The 19,943-nt window shown below is 46.0% G+C and overlaps 1 protein-coding gene across 2 annotated transcripts in view; it reads left to right on the top strand.

The window, feature by feature from the left end:
* Positions 1-7,287: 7,287 nt before the first annotated feature.
* CRAMP1 (cramped chromatin regulator homolog 1) overlaps positions 7,288-19,943 on the top strand; it is a 43,232-nt gene continuing 30,576 nt past the window's right edge. For both annotated transcript variants that reach the window (XR_014618881.1, XM_084295965.1), the window contains exons 1-3: positions 7,288-7,482; positions 9,607-9,956; positions 19,272-19,465. Coding sequence is in view for 1 of the 2 variants with exons in the window: in XM_084295965.1 (XP_084152091.1) it covers positions 9,608-9,956; positions 19,272-19,465 (543 nt within the window). In the remaining variant the exon portion in view is untranslated. The remainder of the gene's footprint in view (positions 7,483-9,606; positions 9,957-19,271; positions 19,466-19,943) is intronic.

The following is a 19,943-nucleotide window of genomic DNA, read 5'->3' as shown; positions in this document are numbered from 1 at the left end:
GAGCTTGTACTGTTGAAATTACTGGACAGGTTAGTTTAACTCATTCAAGACCACAAAACCTGTCTGTATCTGAATGAAAATAATAAATTATGATTTTTCAAGAAAAAGAACCTGAAAGCAATGCTCTTTTTAGAGTTCTTTCTCAGAAATGGAGCAAGTCACTAAACATTTAAAAGTTTATACAGGGAGATTGTCTTTGGGACTTGTGTTGTATGATCTCATTGGCATCGGAAAAAAGAACAGCTGAGATAACCACCTCTTAAGCATCTCATTTATTAACAAACAGTATCAAAACCTGAAAAATAAAAAATTCCTGGTAAAGGTTTAAGTGGTTCCCTTTCTTGGGAAGGTTTTTCTTATGGACAGCTAAACCACGAGCTATTAATCTGTAGGAACATGCACGTACAGCAGTTAGATTTTCCTAGGTCATCAATCAGACCCCGATTCAGTAGAGATTCTTGAATTACTCTCCTTACTTCAAATATTCCATCAGTGTTTAAAATAAATATTTTGTTTTAAGAGGGCTGTCTTCCCCCAGAAAAGAAAAATTAGATTCGGCACCTTCAATTAGATAGGTTAGAAAGGAAGGCAACATTTCAAAATAGACTGGTAGCTTTGTACCTTGCCATTGACATTAAGAACTTGAAGTGCCACTGAAATAGAAACAAGCACAGCCAGCCTCCTAATGTGCAGTTTGATCTTTCAGCAAAATCCATTCACCCTTATGTTCACGCTCATTCACAATCATAGAATGGATTGGGTTGGAAAGGGCCTTAAAGACCATCCAGTTTCACCCCGCTGCCATGGCAGGGATGCCACCACCCGATCAGGTTGCCCAAAGCCTCACCCAGCCTGGCCTTGAACACCTCCAGGGATGGGGCACCCACAGCTGCTCTGGGCAACCTGTTCAGTGCCTCACCACCCTCTGAGTGAAGAATTTCCTCCTAACACCTAACTTAAATTGCCCCTCTTTCATTTAAAACCATTCCTCCTTCTCTCATCATTATCTGACCAGGTAAAACGTTGCTGTCCTTCCTTTTTAAGCCCCCTTTAAGTATTGAAAAGCTGCAATGATGCCCGGAGCCTTCAGGCTGAACAGCCCCAGCTCTCTCAGCCTTTCTCCATAGGAGAGGTGCTCCAGCCCCTTGATCATCTTCGTGGCCTTCCTCTAGACCCACTCTAACAGCCCCACATCCTTCTTGTGCTGGGGGCTCCAGACCTGGATGCAGGGGGCTCCAGATGTGAGGCCCAAGTGGGGCCTCACAAGGGCAGCGCGGGGGGCACAGTCACCTCCCTCGACCTCCACATTTGTATAACAACACATATAGCACATGGAGCTGGCTTCATTACCACCTTCCCCCTCAAAAAAACAAACAACAACAACAAAAACATTCAAGTACATATTGGACTGTTTTTTACCTTTATTTCACATTTTTGATAGTTTTATTGAATCTCCACATCTGTTATGAAATACTGTACCCATTCTAACACTTTCATTCCTGCTTCATTGTAGTTTAACAGGGAAAAAGTTGGTGTACATTTAAGTAAGCATTATACTGGCTCAAAAGTTATTTGAGAAATTCACTTCAGATTTAAATAAAAATTTGAGATGCCTAAATAAAAACATCTGGTAGGAAATAGACTTTATTACTCTAAATCGTACATCTGTATTTCCTTTAAGGACCACCTTTTTCAGTTTCCTGTTCATTGCATCTGTAATAGCAAATATTTCTTATTTGATTATTCAGTCTCCCCCAGAGAGGGAAGAAAACAAGTTTGTCAAGCTTACGGTCCCTTGACAATTCATTAATGTGTGCATCACGCCACGTTGTCTGCCTTACTACATACGTGAGTGTCCACTTAATCCAATTAGGAGAGCTGTATAGCTAACTGTCCCGTTTGGAATTAAGTGCACACATTTAAGAGAGCAGATTGGCACTTACTAAAACAAGATTCAGTGATGCTGTCATCACTGACAATCCCTAATATTTTTCTGCCATCTCAATAGCTATGCAAAATGGTGTAGTAGATTGCTGTATGTAAATAAATAGTCTACAAGTGGATTACACAGCAGCATAAAGAAGTCACAAAGCCAGCATTCATTATGCTTGCTTATCCCCATGTTTACTGCTGCTTCAGTCTCATGCATTTACACTGACAGTTGCCTCCTCAAAGAAGTCTTCTCAAGGCAGAAACACAAGGACCACTTTCTACAAAAGATTCTGGCATAGCATGTCCTATTTTTTCAAGGTGAAAAAGAGAGGAATTTCTGACAAAGTTCAGCACTTTCAAGATCATGTAGAATTCGATCAAGTCCAGACAGCTGATCTCTTTAATAGAAGATACAACTGACCGACACCTTCCAACCAGTCCACAGGTGCTTCATAAAAGTTATGTTAACATACAGTCAAAAGTAAAGAGATTCAAGGTCATTCCCTGCTCCTGTTCTTAACCGGCCAGACACAAGCCAGCTCTCGATCAGACACCGTACACCTGTGCTAACACGGCTCTGTGCTCGGGGTACCAAAACTTTTGGGAAGTTGTATTTCAAGGTTTAGTAGCTCACAGGTCATACAACACCAACACAGTCATTACTGCCGTTTCTGGACTAAAGCAGACTGGTAACTGGCTGTCTCAGAGCATGGGCAGAGGAGCTGTGTCTGTCTGTACCTACCGACTGAGGCACTCACCAAGATTTCACTTGGTCTCCGAACAGTTGTACACATAGGGGAAGATTAGCCTTTGGTATGGAGTGGTTTTCCTCCAGCAAAAAAAAAACAAAAAACTCACAATTCGTTACTTACAAGCTGACATAGTGTTAAAGTATATTACAAGCCAAACAGCTTTGATCTGTTTGGATTCTCAGGAGCCCAGGTAAGCAGGCTCGAGATTCCTCCCGCCACAAATCCCAGCGCTGTGCCAGCACGCACGGACACATCGCAGAAGACAGTCATCTGCGCTCCGATACCCCACTCTGATTCAATTTGAATGTAATTGTGCTGTTCTGCTTTTGGTGACAATTCTTAAAAAGTGACTTGTGCCCTGTATGGACACGTTGTGAGCACGTTTAGAGGCGAGGCAGGCTGACAAAGGCGAGGTTTGCTGCCCTTTGGCACGGCGTCCAGCCACAGGCTCAGCAGAAGCCCAGCAGCGGGGGGCTCACAGGGCAGTTTCAGCACGCACCGCAGCGCTTCCCCAACTCTCGGGCACCTTTGTAAAAAGCAGCGCCCCTTCCGCGCCCCCCCGCCCGCCAGAAAGGCGAGCTTTAACTTTACAGCGCTCACAAGCGCCGCTTTCACCCCCCGGGGCCCGCCCGAGCCGCCCCCGCGAAGCCGCCCGCGGCCCCCGAAGCCGCGGCCGCGCCCCCCCCCGCGAGCAGGCCCCGGCCCGGCCCGGCCCGGCCCGCACCCCCCCCCCCCGGGTCCCCGCCGCCCCGCAGCCGCACGCACCCGTCCTCAGCAGCCGGGCCCGGGCCGAGCCGCAGCGCGCTCCCGTCGCCGTCTCCCGGGCCGCCCGCGCTGCGCGGCCCCGCGTTGCCGTGACAACGGGGCCAGCCCGCCCGAAACGGCCCCAGAGCGCCCCCCGGGCACGGCCCGCCGCAGGCCTGGCAGCCCCGGGGCCGGCCCCCGCCCCGCCGGCAGCCCTAACCCCGCTGTAAGGACACGGAGGTGCCCGAGCGCGCCCGGAGGGTGACAAAGCTGGCGAGGGGGCTGGGGAACGAGTCCCTTGAGGAGCAGTGAGGGATGTGGGGTTGTTTAGCCCAGAGAAAAGGAGGCTCGGGGAGACCTCATCACCTTAAAGGGAGGTATTAGGGATCAGTCTCTTCTCCCACATACTAAGAGATGCGAGGAAACAGCCTTAAGTTGCACCAGGAGAGGTTTAGGAAAAATTTGACTGGAAGGGTTGTAAAGTGCTGGAACGGGCTGCCCAGAGAAGTGGCTGAGTCACCATCCCTGGGGGTCTTCAACAGCACTCAGATGCAGCGCTCAGTGACCCGGCCGAGCAGTGTCCTTGGCAGGGCTGCGTTAAAGGGTGGACCAGACCATCCCAGAGGTCTTTTCCAGCCTAAGTTATTCCATGATCTAAAACCCCTGACCAGCTATGCTCGGGTGACCATTTCACAGCTTTCACAATTACCTGGTTCCCTTGTTACACAAATTTCTGCCTAATACCTGAACTACGTACACCTGGTTAAATAGCCTTTAACAAAGTTAAATTCCCTGCCCTACTACATCCAGCAGAGAAGCCCTGCTATAGACCATTTATGCTTTAAAATAAATAAGAAATAAGCAGAGCATCCCAGGATACTCTGGCCTTCCCTCACCTGAGTACTGCCCTCATGAAAGAGGCCTGATCACTGCAGAGACCCTGAGACCCCAGGACACACAAAGAACGTGCTTCGGCAACACAGTCACAGTGAATCTTAGCCTTCCCTCTAAGGGCTTGACCTCAGCTGCCGAGAAAAAAGTGAAGCTGTGATTAGGTGACTCCTATTTAGTAAGACATGAAAGATTAACAACAGATGTCTGACCTTTGGTTTAAATCCTCTTACCTGAATGGGAAAGAACTGCTTTGCCAACAAAAATCATCCATTATCATTTGCTAGATTAAGGAATTTAAGAGCTTTGTATGAACAAATGAATTATGAAATGTAATAGCTAAGGGACCTAAAAGGAAAATACAGGATAACATCTTCTATGTTGATGGTTTTTAAGGCCTTTGAATAAGTAGTTTCATATTGTAATTAGTGTAATAATCACGCACTTGAGATGCAAAATTGAGACCACCACAGACAATAAGTATGCAGTGCACACAATTTGTTATTCGTCTTAAAATACACAGGATGCCCAACAAACCAAGTTAGTGTTCTCGCCTAGTCCAGAGAACAATGGCAACGAACACTGACTGTTTGCATTTTGTATCTGTGCAGGTTTGCACAAGCATGATCATGGAGACCTCCCTACCACTAAAACAGAATGAAGAAAAGTTCAAGTGTCTTTTGACATCTCAACCTTCCCCTTCCCTCTCAACTCTCGTCTAATGTCTTTTTATTCAGTCTCTTTCCTGGACATTTATGCACATAGGCAATTTTACACCATAACCGTCTACTTGAGGCAATGGGGCTATTCAAGCACATGAAGTTATTTACATACACAGAGAATGGGAACTTTCAACTCTGAGCTCCGTGGGGAACTGAAGGCACCTTCACATGTTTTTGCAAAGAACCATGGAAATGAACTACATGGCACTGTAGATGCAGAATGCATCATTTCCTGTCAGTAATGTTAAATTTGGCTGTGGTCAAATCAAGTGGCAAGAATATTTGATATAAACCATATGATCTTGCATCACGTTCTAACAAGACTGAAAAAATACTCTCAAACTAACATCTAAGTTTAAATACAAAGCTTTACAGTTGTGACAAGACCATTAAGCTATTTGGCTCTTCTTGGTTTAAGAATTCAATTTGTAACAATATACTTGTTACTCATAGCTATGCTTTACAGCATATTTAGAGATGACAAAGCCCGAGGCATGTTTAAATTTAGCTCACTGTCATGAGAGTTACTTGCAACACTCTCCACAGGAGCCCTGCCTTCCACAATTTACCTGCTATCATAAAGGTCAAATGGCTAAAGCATTGATTCCTAAGCTACAGATTATGAATTTTTCCTCAACGGAACAGGACTAACGCATCCTACCCTGCTAGGGTATTCAGGAAGTTTTAAAAAGACGGGTATCCAATATTTTTTCATAAATACTTTACTAATAGCTATTAAAGAAAAATCTCATACAAAAATTTAAGATTTTTGGAAATTATTTTCATTATCAGTTAACATGAGATTGCCACATCTAAGTGCCAAACAATGGTCACTGGAAAACAGGACAAAAGACTTCATGCACTAATCTAATTCAACCCTCACTTATTTTGTCCATCACTGAATAAAACTTCCTTAATCCTGGGGATCATTTACTAAGCAAAACTCACCAGCCCACCTAATAATACCTATATGAACTCAAACATCACAAGAAGACTTCAATTTGGGATGATGACAGGCCTTCCCAGGAGATTTTATATTTATTGCTTCCAGTACATCACTTACAACACTGAAGAAGAAAAAGCTGATTAAAATCCTGCAGTGGTAACAAAGGTGCTGCTAACCAAGCACCTCAGCAGCACGCTCAGCCTGCGGGCCCCCCTCAGCTCAGAGCCTTCCAGAAGCACAGCCACCATTTCGGGATGGCCCAGTCTCTTGGCAGCTCTGTGGGCAAGCCTCCAGTGCTCAGCTCCGCTTCTAGCGCTGTTCTTTATAAGAACTCCCATAAAATTTGCAAGAATTGGTCATTTCCTCAGTCCCCACCAAACCCAGGCCTCGTAGGGATGCTCAGCACCAGACCCACTGGCACAGCCCCTGCTGGTGCCAAGGCTTTGCCAGAGGCACGGTGTGCTCCGGGCCGAGAGCAGCCCCAGGTCCCCCCTCCGCACCCCACCTCCGGGGGCACAAGCGGGGAGCAGCGGGCACCCAGCGCTGCGCCACCGGCTAACGGGGGAAAGGGCTCCGCAGCGGGACGGGCGGGCACGGGGCAGCCTCGCAGCGCTCCACCGGCAGTGACCGAGCACTGGGACGCTGCGGTGGAGAAGCACGGCGAGCGATGCCAGGCGGCGGCCTCTCCCCCTCTCCCCGCAGCGCCTCTCAGGGGCTGAGCCGCGAGGCCCTTCCCGTTCGCCGCGGGCCGCCCGCTGCCAGAGGGAGCCCCGGCACCAAGCCCAGCTCGCCCCACCCCTCTCCCAGCTCCTCACTACTGGAAGCACCTCCTCTTCCGGCGGGCGCTATAAATACAGCGCCGCATGCAAATCAACATCTCTCTAGCCAATGAAAACCCAGACACCGTCCATTAGCTACCCTCCTAGCCAATCAGCAGCCACCTCGCGGGACCGGCCTCGCCCTCGGCCGGCCCCCAGCTGCCGCCTCTTCCCCCGCCGGACGCCGCCGTCACCCTCCCCGCGCCGCGCGCCGATTGGCCGGCGTCGGCGCCGGGGCCCCGCCTCCCGCCTCGCTCCCGCGTGCCGCCAGCCAATGGCGGCCTTTGTTTGGGGTCCCGCCAGGGGCGGCCCGCCGCGCCCGGCCAGGCCCGGCGCAGGCTGAGGAGGAAGCGGAACCGCGGCGGAGCCCAGCGCCCCGCGCCCCGCACCCAGCGCCCCGCAGCCACCCCCGGCCCGCCAGGGAGCCGCGGCTCCGGCTCGGGGGCGCTGAGGCCGGCCGGCGAGCGGCGGGGCTAGGCGGCCTGCCCCGGCCGGCGGCAGCGCTGGGAGGGCCGCTGGAGGCCGCGGGGGTCGCGGGGCGCGCCGGCCTCCGCCCGAGCTGGCGGCTCTGGGGCGCGGCCTGCGGGTGCCTGGGGCTGCGGGGGGCGGAGGAGCCGCAGCGGCCGCCGCCGGGAGAGCCGGAGCGCGGAGGCTGCGGGGCGGCGTTGATGCGGCAGGTAACGCTGCGGCCACGGCGCCGGGGGGCGGCTCCGCGGGGCTCTCGGGAGTCCCTGGGGCCGGAGCCCCCGGCAGCGGGAGGGGGCGGCGCTGGGGGTGCGGGGGGAGCCGGGGTTTTGTGAGCGGCGCTGGGCGAGGGCGTGCGGCGGTGCGGGGAAGGGGGGGGGCGCCTGAAAGCAAAAGGGAAAGCGAAAACAGCGGGTGGGGAGGGGGGACGGGGAGAGCCCCCGCTGGAGGGTTTGGCCAGGATGTTGCCAAGGGGGGTGGGTGCTGGGGTGGCCGCCCTGGTGTCCTAACACGTCCTGAGGCTGCCCCAGAGATGTGTGGTGCTGGGCGAGAAACCCTTCTGGCAGGGGTTGCTGGGGGGAGCGCAGCAGCTGCGTCGTCTAACTTGTGGGAATGAAACTCAAATTGGGATCAGGGAGGTTTGAGTCCTCTCAAAGTTAATATTTTTTTTTGAGCACAAACTGTCAGGGTTTGAAGCTTTCTGTCACCACAGCGACTGAAAATATTGTGACTTTTTTACATGGAGAAGACTTCTGTTGGCGATCAGGGCTCCATCAGGTTCCATATGAAGTTTTAATATGAACTTAGATTTGCAGTTCAAACCAGCTCACAGGGCTTTTCACAAAGAATGGAGCATTGCCCCGCATTGTTCTGAGCTGTTAGGTATGGCATTGCAGCTGAGGGCTGTTAGAGGGAAAAATAACACTTTAGTGACAGGAACACAGCCCGCACACTGTAACGACACGCATCCAGGTGTCCTGTTGTGCTGATGCACCTGGCTTACTTTAAAACACTCCATCCTGGTATCAGCCCGATCCGTTGCAATTCCATCATTTTATTAGTGGTATTAAGAATTTCCTTCTCCCACTGGCATTTATCTTTGCCCTTAATTAAAGTTGGACTGTGGCTTCCGTGCTGGCGATAAGGCACTGCGAGCGCCAGTTCTCCCTTCTGCTGCGGAAGGGTTTCTTTCTCAGAAGTTGACTGCTGGATCTGGTGCCAGGCCCGTTTTTACACTCTCTTCAAAAACTGCTGTTGGCTTGTAGCAGATAACATGGTTTAATGCCTGAAGCTCCTGTGCGTGTGCCCGTGTCTGGGGTTGTGTTCCAGGTCCCCCCGAGCCGGGCAGGTTTCTGCAGGTAGCGAGGCCACCCCGCATGGCACCCAAATGGCAGCCGGGGCGCTGGGCTGCTTTGCTCGCTGCCTCTCGCGGGGTGCCGAGCGCTGTCCCGGCAGCTGGGGGTGTAAAACCCCGCAGCTGGCCCCGTGGAGGCGAGGGGGGGCCCTTCGGGTGCCCCCCGAGCTGAAAGCGGCGAGAAGCGAGCGAGGGGGCTGCGGGGGGCCGGGCCCCTGCCGGGCCGTGCCGGGCTCGCCGCCGGCCGGGCGCTGCTCGGGGCCGGCTGCCCGGGGCCGGCTGCCCCCTGGGGAGGGCCGGGAGGTGCGGGGTGGGGGCGGAGGGGAGCTGGCAAGCTTGGTCGCCGTGGCCAGTCCCAGCCCCAGCCCCAGCCGCACACACACACACACAGGGAGGAGGAGGAGGAGAAGCCGCCGCCGCCGCCGCAGCGAGGAGCATGGAGCCCCCCCCCGCGGCGGGCCGGGCCGGCTGGGCCCCGCGGGGAGGAGGCCGAGGAGCCCCCCCCGGGCCCCCGCAGCTTCGCAAGGGGTAGGATGGGGGCGAGCCCCGGCCCGGCCCCGGCCGCGCTGCCCCGCTCCGCCGGGCCCGGCGGCTGCCTCGCTCCCTCCCTCCCTCCCTCCCTCGCCGCCTGCCGAGCGCTTCCAGCGCCCGAGTTGGCCTCGGCGATTTATTTTATATATATATTTTTTTTTCCGCCCGAGGCGGCCCGAAGGCCTCCGGGGGGCTGCCGGGGGAGCCCCGCAGCCTTTTGGGCCGCTTTGGGGGGGATTCCCGCGGGGCTCTCCCCTCCCGCCCTCGGCACAGGTTGTTGGGTCGGGACAGCAAACGAAAGGGGATTTAGTAACAAACAACGGCGGCCATGTTGAGAGGAATTTCTGCAGCTAAACTTCTCCCCTCTCAGCCCAGGGGTTTCTCCCCCTCTCTGGTGGGCTCCCCGGCCTGACTTTGTGCCCCCCTCTTTTCTTTCTCTCCTCCCCAACAGGATGACGGTGAAACTGGGCGAGAGCAGCGGGGAGGAAGGGGTGAAAAAGCTGGGCAAGAGAGCAGGAGGAGATGAGGAGTCCCTGGAAGAAGAAGGGGCAGGAGGAGGAGGAGAGGCAGCTCCAGGCAGCAGCAGCACAAAGAAAGAAGAGAAGATCATCAACAGCAACACTAACAGCAGCCCCTCACCGAACCCCAGCTTGGCCCAGGCCCCGGCTGCCCTCCAGCCCTCCCACAGCCAGGACCAGCATCATTTTCTCAGGTCCAGTGTCAGACCTCAGAGCAAGAGGCTGAAGAAGGATTCTCAGGCATCCTCTTCAGTTGGCAGCAGCACTGCTGTAAAAGGCAAAGGTACTGTATTTTGGAACCCTCAGAACACGCAGGCGAGCGGGGTGTGGGTCACTGTGTTTGGGGGTTGTCATTCTCCTCCTGCAGATGCCATCTTTTGTTTGGTTTTGGGGAAGGTGTTCTGGGGCTTGTTTCGCACAGTAGCTGAAATCTTCTTTGTGTCCCAAGGCTTCAGCTTCTCTGCTGCCCACTCTCCCGTTTGCACTTGCAAAAATGGAGGGATTTGGATGTGTATGTGGAAGAGGGAGAAAAAAAAAAAAGCCCTTCATTATTGAAGCAAACCTTTCATTCCTGCATTTTCTCTCTTGAGTTTTAGGAAATCTCTGTATTTTGGTTAGGAAATTAGACTCTAACAAGCTGTGTAATCAGGTGGCTGCACTCTGCATTCTGTCACTGAATAATAACAAAATATTAAATGGGTGGTAGTTTTAAAAAAAAAGGGGAAAAAAGCTAACCACAAGATATTGATGATTTCTCTCATTTCTGTGACTGTTTTACTCAAGGAACTATTTTTGAAACAGTTGTGAAATACACATATTGAACTATTTGTTTCCAAGGTTTTGTGAGTCACTAGTACTGCATTACTGGTTCAGAACAGTTAAGGGATTTTCATGCAATTTGATGTTTTTACTTTTTTTTTTTTTTTTTTTTTTAATAAGGTTGCTCTGTATACATCTATGTATGCATATTTTTACATACATATACATGCTTTTTTTCACTTTAGCATTGAGGATGAGAATATGTTTTTTTCAAAGCTGTTTCTTCCTGAAGTAGCTGGAAAAGAGCAAGGATATTTGAATATCTTGGTGCTATTGTGTGTGCTCAGCAGTTACGGGCAGACACCTGGTACTGTAGCAGAGCTGAGCTTGAGACTAATTTTGGATACCTTGCACAAAAGTTCTTGTGTTATTTTCTGTTAAGTTTTGAAAAGAATAACACTTGTCGATTTCTTTAAGATTTGAAATAGCAGAATTTATTTTTGTCCACTGAAACTAAATAAAACTCCACGTAGCATAAATGTATATTGAACGTTACCTCACTTTTTTGGTCCATTACAGTGGCATGCACTTGCTGGACTTTAGGTAAACACTAAGAATTGTGGCAGTGTTGTGTTGCAGTAAGAAAGCAGTGTTTTACACATTGCCACCTTTTAGTTATTGCCATATAATGTAAAAAAATACTGAATTTAGTTGTTTCACAGTATATAATTGAATATAACTGAATATTTTCAATACCTTTATAAATCCTTTATAATCTCTTAAACTTTTTTGATCTAAGTGAACACCTTCCATGTGTTGTGTTGGAGGATAGAGCAGAAAGGCCTGCGTAAATTTTCTCCCAGCTGCATTAAACCAAATAAACAAACAGATGGAATACCCAGGAGTCTTTAGCTACAGACAATTATTTCAAGGGTTGTAAGTAGCGTTAAATGGGAGGAGATACTCCTTTGGAATGAACGTTACCCATAATGGCCGAGTGTAATATGTGCATTTGCAGTTTCATTGCTTTGGAAGTGCGTGCACATGTGAACAAAATACGCGCATCTTGCACATGTGTACATGTATATTCATATTTTTGTATTTGTACATAAACATTCATTTATGTTTTAGAGGAGTGGAATGATATTTAATGAGGTGTATTGATACAGTTGAAAAGCAGACTCTGTTTTGCAATTCAGATCCCAAAATAACTATAATAAATGTGTGTATTAATCATACATGCAGAACAGGTTTTAATATTTCAGTAATCGGTCATAGATAGGCAATCACTGTACCTGACTATACTGTCAGGTTTGGAGAAACTTTCAGTTATTGGGGGAAACGGTCACTGGTAGAATGACAATTACGCTTTCACATTTTGAACTGTAAGACCAGCCACAGCTTTGCCTGGCTGGTTTAGATGTGAATGTATTAAAACTGATACTTCTGATATGGCTGAGATCGTAACTGTGAGATCTTGGAGAACAGAGCCATGGAGTGGAATCCTTTCGAATTGGAGCTCTTTACATGCAGAGACGCTTTCCAGGCTTGTCTGGATTCTCCCTAATGAAATGTTTTGTGCTAAGAAGTTCTAGGGGTTTGCATTCCAAGTGAAGCGTCCCTCAGAGCTAGCTTCCAGTAGGGAACAGGTTGAATAGTGAAGATTACCAATAAGGATTGTACAAAAGTCCTTACACTTGCTGGCCCACCAACTTTCTCCTCCTCTGTAAGTATAAAAATGATGAAGAGCTCAAATGCATTTGCAATCCTTTGTATCAGCTCCGAAAGTTGGAAGCTTTTGCATTTTGCATGGCACAATCAAGGTGGTGACTGCAAAGGTAATGGTGCCATGGGCCAGCGGGAGTGTCAAGACCATGCTTACGTTTGGTCTGGTGAAACCAGAAACTTGGTTGTGTCGTGATCTTTCAATAAAGCTATGTCACCCTTGAAATTATATTAAAGGGGTCCTGCCTTTAGAATATGTGTATTCTAAAGTGAAGTCTCTTTTGAAGGCTATTATTAAGGAATGTGATCATTAAAATTAATTTCTTTCAAATTGTAGTTACACAGCAGGCATTGATTTATCCCAATCATGTCTTTAAAAGCCATTTGAAAATAGCAGTGTTTCCTAACAAATCCCTTATAATTTTTTTTTTGCATTTATGCTTTGAGGGTACTCTATTGCAGCAAACAAATTATTCTCAAAGTAAACTTCATTGCATGCAGCAGGAAAAGTTTGCCTGCTCAACAGCTGCAAACTTTCTGACTTTATCTTACTATGGTTCAGAGAGGATATTTAATAATAATTCTCGAATTCTGCCTAGTAAAATAAATAAACACACTCCTAATTTTTGGATCTCCCTGATACAATGTTTAATTATGGATTTCTTTACTTTTTATTTTTGTTTTTTATTCTGGATCTTTGTGTACCGTTGTTACACTTTAACTTTAGAGCAAAAATGACGTAAAAATATTACAGTAAAATAAAGTTTGAGAACTGTTTAGCTTCTAAAAGTCACACCATTTTGATTGCTAAAAGATTTATCAAAGTTCCTGTGCAAGTATCTAAATATATGTATTTTTTTTAGAATGATTATCTTATTTTCATATCTTGATCATCTTTTTATTATTTCAAGTTCATAATCTATGCTCTAAACAGTGGAAGTAGTGGAATAGCTTGGAAGTAAGTCTTTAAGTAACTTTTGTGCATGAAACCAGAGAAGGAACCTGAAGGATTGGTGGGGTGCAGTCAGTTGATTGAGAGCTCAAATGCAGGAAGATTTTCTGAGGGAAAAGAAGCAGCCCCAATATAAGGTCACTGAAGAAAAGGCATTTCTAAGAGTTTACTTCTCAAATGCTGATATGCCACACTGTTGCCACAGGTTTTAAGGTGTGTTTTGTGGCACTGTGAAGCAATGAGTGGTGAAAACGTGTGTATGTTGTGACCACGTTAGTAAAAGTAAATGCAGACTATGTTGCCATCGTATGCTGTAGATGTACTAGGAACTAAAGTAGGGCGTTCTCATTTTCATGTTTTTATTCATTTTCTGAATGCATAATGAAGCAGGGAGGAAATAGTAACAAAATCTAATGGTGACGAGCTGAAGCTTGAAAGCGTCTTTCATGCTGTTACTCTAGACTTATTCATAAAACGTGTAATAAGCAGTTTTCTTTAAAAATAAGTTACTCAGCTGAAAGCATTAATTGAATTAAAACATTCAATCTTTGGGCATTGCATAAAACTCACTGGAAAGCAGTTCACAGTTTGTTTTGGCCCAACAAAGTTGCATGTTCTGTAGTATGCGAATTAAATTAACTACTGGGTCTTCCTGTGGAGAGGCAGTGTAGACCAAGGTACCCAGTGTATGTACTCGCAGTATGATTTTATAATATCTTTGCAGATTTGTATGCTGAAGAATGTATCGTAACCTGCATGGGAAATGCGATTCCTCCAGCATTATTTCTTTGGGGAATGAATGACAGTTTTAAAGACTGCTAGCACAGTCCCTCGTTCTCTTATTCTTAATTCTATCAATCTCATTTCCTGTTGGTACCTCTCTTTCCGTCCTAAACTGAGGTGCTTTCATTTATGCTTTTTTCCTCCCTCCCTTCCCTTGAAAGTGGCTCAGAAATTGTGCAGAGTCTCATTCCACACTTCGAGAGGAGGGTTTTGTTTGGTGTGCCCTATGCTGTAGGTACTGAGCTTTGAAAGGTGGCTGCCTGCAAGGCACATGGCTGCACAACCACATAGTTCAGCGAGAGCCGTGTACGAGGTGCTTACAAGGCATTCTTCTCTTTAAGGGTGTTTTCTAATGGAAGAGCAAGAGAATGAATTACTTGAGGTGGGGGAGTAACCAAATTTATAATAAACCACCATTATTTTTTACAGTCATGTTTGGTTAGCTCAGATACAACTTTGATTGCTTGAATGTGCGCTGTCCATAGACAAGTGAGCCTTCAGTTCAGTATGGCAGTATAGTAACGTGTGTGTGTTTATATACGTATATATTTATACACACGCACACACATACATATGTATCAGGAGTGTAGACTCCTGCTGCTAACTGGCACTGCATATGATTAAAAACACTCGACTATATCTTGCTTTTGCAAGTCTTCAAAATAGTAAGAGATGGAAGAAGCTAAATTAATTTGTCTTTGTAGGACATTGACATGTTTTAAATAAAACTTTGGATGTTAATTCGTAAGAGGAGCATAATACGGTGTGAACATACAACATGGCTGTACTGGATCAGCCTTCCTAGGAGTCCATGCCATGTGCCACAGAGGCATACAAGGTCGAAACCCACTTCCCAGTTAAAATGTTAATCCTCAGACTGAAGCATTGACATGCAAGGAATGTATTGGTATCTCTCCTTCTCTTGTCTGTATTCTCTTCTCATCTACAGTTCTTGGAGAGGAAAGCAAATTGGATTTAGCTGCAGCTTTGTTGAGTCCTTCCATGGAACAAATGGCTTCACTTAAATTCCTGTCTATCTGATGCATTTCTTCTCTGAAGTACATGATGTAGTATCTAACTTCGGAAAGATACATGGCTAAAAATGGGATTTGTTTAACAAATGACCAGGAAGAAAGCTGGGACATGTCTTGGCTTTTTTTCATTAAAATTGAGGAGTGGATGCTTACCGAGGAATGCTCTGCCGTGAGAATAGCAGAATGCATTTGGAAGCCATCTGGGAACTATAGATTATTAGCACCCTGTCCAGTTCTGTTGGCAACAAATGTTTTGATGTACTTTCCAAAGACTGCTAAGCACTAGTACAGGTTTGTGAGGGGGAAAAATACTCAAAAGCGTTTTCTACTGTGGCCTTTTTAATGGCAGTCTTTGCTCAGAAATGCTTTCAAAGATGGTACTGTATAGTTCAACCTTGTTACTGGCTTGTATAGAATCTAAAACAAGAAAACATGCTGTGAAGGAAACTTCATGTCATGGTACAAGTTGGCATTTGCATCCTGTGCTTTGGAGAGGGAGTTCAGTGTTTTACACTCCGAATTTGGGTGACAACGTGCAAGAATCTGTGAAAGCATCATCTCATTTGTAAAGGTATTTCCTAGTAGATGTTCCCCTTGCATTTGACTGGTGACTCCTGAAGAAGTTCACATTTTGCAACTAACCCTTTAGAACACCAATGAGGAAACTGGACTGCGTGTTGAGACACATGAGTGTAGTGGGGATTAACTGCTGAATGGCAGCCTCTAGAATCTGTAAGATACTAATCAGCTGGCATCTAGGAGCTGATAGTGTAAAATTGAAGAGTAGACACAAAGATGCTACCTACAGCCTAGGAGGATGAGTAGGCAGAGTGAGGATAACGGTCTTGTCTTTGTCTTGTCTGCAGTGATCTCACATAAATGTCTGTATGTAGATGAAGCACCTAACCGGGTTGTTTGAGTAAGCTTCCCTCCTCCCCAGCAGTTTTGCAGCATTTGTGGGTACGGCTGGCCTTGATGGAACTCTGTTTTAATGCGTTAGTTAAACTTTAAATAATCTGTTGTTGGGATTTAATGATGATTATCATTACTGACAGGATGGAAACTTGTTAGCTGTTTTGCCTATTACAAGAATCTCATACAGTAAGATTGAAACAATGAATTTATAGGGTGAGATGTAATAACGTATGACTATTTTTACTTTTGCCTTTATCCTCAATTGTTTTATAATGTTATGGTTTAGAATACACTGCATTCCATTTCCTTACTGAGATCCAGTAAGCTGCAGAGTGGATTGTGGTAATGCAAGGATAGATATTACTGTGCACAGTAGCAAGGAAGATACTGCAAACACATGGTAGAGCAAAATCCTTTGTTCCTGGAATAATTGAGTGGCGTGTAAGATCTCTGTGGAGGTAACAAGATATTAGAATTTTTAAATCTTCATATGTTACTGTAAACATTTCTCTGGACAGTGATTTATTTGTGCTTAAAACAAGAAAGAATGTGATGAACTTCCCAGGATTACAATTTGTCATTGCAGGACTCTGTCTTGTAGAAGAGTAAGTAAACCGAAAGGAATGAAGGAGCAGTATTGAGCTACGCAGCCTTGGTAGAAGCCAGATCATTGGAGTCCTTCCTTAGCATGTCCTGAGGGGAGGATCCTTGATAGAATTGTTCTTTTCATTTCATCTTTTACATGCAGCTAAGTGGAAATCCGCTGAACTTTATAGTCTCACTAGAGTTTAAAGTCCTTTCTGATAGTTTTGATAGTCCTTTCTTAAGTTTCTATTAAAAACACTTCATGAAAACTTTGTGTACCAGTTATGCTGTACAATCTTTAGAAAATCCTTGATAAAATCTGTACTTACAGCATCTGACCTTAGGTTTTTACTTGATCATGTATACGCAGATGATTAAAAAAAATACATCTATATACCTATATCTATCCTATCTAGATCCCTATATAGATAATACCTATACGTAGATAGGTATAGATGTATATATTATAGGTGGTTCCTGTAAACGATTTGCAAGAAAGTTAGGTCTGCTATCAGAAGAGTAGCTGCACGGTAGAAATCCGTAGATGTCTTGTGATAAAGATGGTCTTTTGCACTGGGAGCTTGCAGCAACAGGATGTTGTTGTACGTTGAGGTTGAAGACTGATGTATTCACCTTTCTTGGCCAGAGATCTTAAACATTGAGATCTGTATTTCTTTCCCATGCAAATTGTCATATTCCAGTCTCACATTTACAGGGTGAAGAAACAATTCTCGGTCTGACAAAGAGCTGTTTATCTTCTCAGCCACCCGTTAAAGTGTCTCAGATCTTTCTAATTATTTTTTGAAGACTTGTCTTCGTAGTATCAGAAATAAATTGCTTAACTTTGTCTTTGTAGTATCAGAATTAAATTCCTTAACTTTGAGTTATTTTGTGATGAAGGTTTTAGGAAATAGAGGAGGTTGGTTGGTTGTTTTCCCCAGAAGTTGTTTTAGGTGAATTTTCTTATAGTTACGTGATTCTATTTCATGCTTTGCCTTATTTGCTTCTTTGTGGTGGCAGTAATTTTCTTTGAAAGGATCAAATAACAGTTTTTGGAAATAAAAAAACTTTAAAATGGTCACAATATCATAATATGTATCAGGTATATACTTATTGCAGGAAAAAGGTGCTTTCATGCGTTTTACTCTGTTCTAAATTTTTTCATATGTACTTTGTTGCTTGAACATACTGCTGCTCTAGGGTTTGGAGCAGTGTGGTTTTGTAGTCTCAAGGACCTCCTTTTGAAATGCAGCTGAGTAGTTACAGTTAAGATTTACATACAAGTCCTTCAAATCTTTAAATCGGAGCAAGCCTTTAAAAATTGATCCTTCTGATACTCTTTTTTTATTTTAATATAATTCAAGATTATCGAACTGGGATATCCTAGCTATGTAATTAACACAGACTTTGTCAGGTATGCAAACTGCTTCAGATAACTGAATTTCAAAAGATAACTGAGCTGAAGCCAAGTGCAAGGTCGTGCACCTGGGACAGGGCAAACCCAAGTGCAGATACAGGCTGGGCAGAGAATGGCTTGAAAGAAGCCCTGATGGAGAAGGACCTGGGCGTGTTAGTTGATGAGAAGCTCAACCTGTGCTGGAAATGTGTGTTTGCAGCCCAGAAAGCCAAATGTATCCTGGGCTGCACCAAAAGCAGTGTGGCCAGCAGGTCGGGGGGGGTGACTGTTGCCCCATGGCCTGCTCTTGTGAGACCCCACCTGGAGCCCTGCGTTCAGGTCAGAGACCTCCAGCACAAGGACATGGACCTACTAGGGTTGGTCTGGAGGTCACAAAGATGATCAAAGGCGTGGAGCACCTCTCCTATACAGACAGGCTGAGGGAGTTCAGCCTGGAGAAGAGAAGGCTTTGGAGAGACCTTACAGCGGCCTTCCCGTACCTAAAGGGGGCTACAGGAAAGCTGCGGAGGGACTCTGTCAGGGGTGTAGTGATAGGACAAGGGGTAATGGCTTTAAACTAAAAGAGAGTGTTTAGATTAGATGTGAGGTTGAAATTCTTTCCTGTGAGGGTGGGGAGGCACTGGAACAGTTTGCCCAGAAAAACCATGGGTGCCTCATCCCTGGCAGTGTTCAGGTCCAGGTTGGACGGGGCCTTGAGCAACCTGGTCTAGTGGGTGGCATCCCTGGCCACGGCAGGGGGTTGGAACAAACAATGCTGATAAAGGCATTGTTCCAACAATGATCAACACTGATAAAGGCAGCCAAATCCTTATTCTCAGAAAAATTGGAGAAAATGTATTTTTGAAGTGTAAGTTATAGAGTGCTTACATTTTCATGGAAAAAATTGAGTGCGCTCCATTAGGTTTCTCCCTGGTTTCTGGATTCTGATAATCTGTTACAATGGCAAACCAAATACCATGCTTGGTTTGATTTCTCTTGTGAATAAATCACATATTTAAGGTTGGTTGATAATGTTTGTAATGATTAAACAGTCTTTTGAAGACTTACCATTCCAGAGGTGATTTTAAAATATATTTTATTCTTTGGAATTAACGTGTGGGGAATCTTGTTGCGTCATACATAGCTATTGAAGCTTCCAATCTTTCTTCACTACTTGCAAAAACAGCAAATTCCTGAATCATTCCCTGAGTGACTCCCTGAATTAGGTTCTTTGGGGTGCCAACAACTGACAAACATAAAATCAAGATTACATTTCTGTACCTTTTTCCAAAAGTCGCGTCAGAATCTGTGGTACAAAGAGGGACTGGGACTTGCCATCATTCGGATAGCTTGAATTATCCTTGTAATTTTCCCAGGTGGACGTAGTTCCTCCCTTATATGTGAATCCTCATATTGGTTTAATATTCACACCAGTCGTGTTTTTTGCAGCAGCAGATAATGGAGGATCTGCATCTGGCGGCACATCAGGAATTCCTGCCAGCAATCCTACTGCAAATTCCAAGTCAGCAGCAAGAAACCTGGGCTCCTCGGCTGGAGAGAAGGAGGAAGGAAAGAAGGTCAGACGTCAGTGGGAATCGTGGAGCACAGAGGACAAAAATACTTTCTTCGAGGGACTGTATGAGGTACATGTAGTGGAAAATAACCAGCTTAGATGGCTTACTTTGGTATGTGGGTATTCCTAAAGAATGTTGATTTAATTGGGATTTGCAAGAGCACCACCCCTATGCATATATTGCATTTGTTTGTCTGTGCATATGTGTGTCTATGCAGTTGGCTATACAACAACTGTGGATCAAAGCCACCTTTCAAAACTGTCAAGTTTTTTTTCTGAAATACATTGGAAATCCATGTGAATTTTACTCACGAATGTTAATAGAACCATAATAAAAAATGTTATTATTTCATGTATGAAGAAGTCAAGTCCCAATCTCAACTTTGAAAAGCAACACGCTCATGCCTGTAATATTTGCAAAATAAGAAAACGCATTTTCTTTTAAACTGTCGTAGACACTGCAGTGTTTTGAGGATAAGCAGGCTTGAGCCATTTCAGTACTAGGTTTGAGAGACAAGGAAAAGTTAGGTCATCTCACTTTTTGTCTC

This window comes from Netta rufina, assembly GCF_964035555.1.
Source record: "Netta rufina genome assembly, chromosome: 15".
Taxonomy (NCBI): Eukaryota; Metazoa; Chordata; class Aves; order Anseriformes; family Anatidae; genus Netta; species Netta rufina.
The sequence above is the reverse complement of the archived record's forward strand: the minus strand, read 5'-3'. Positions and strand labels throughout refer to the sequence as shown.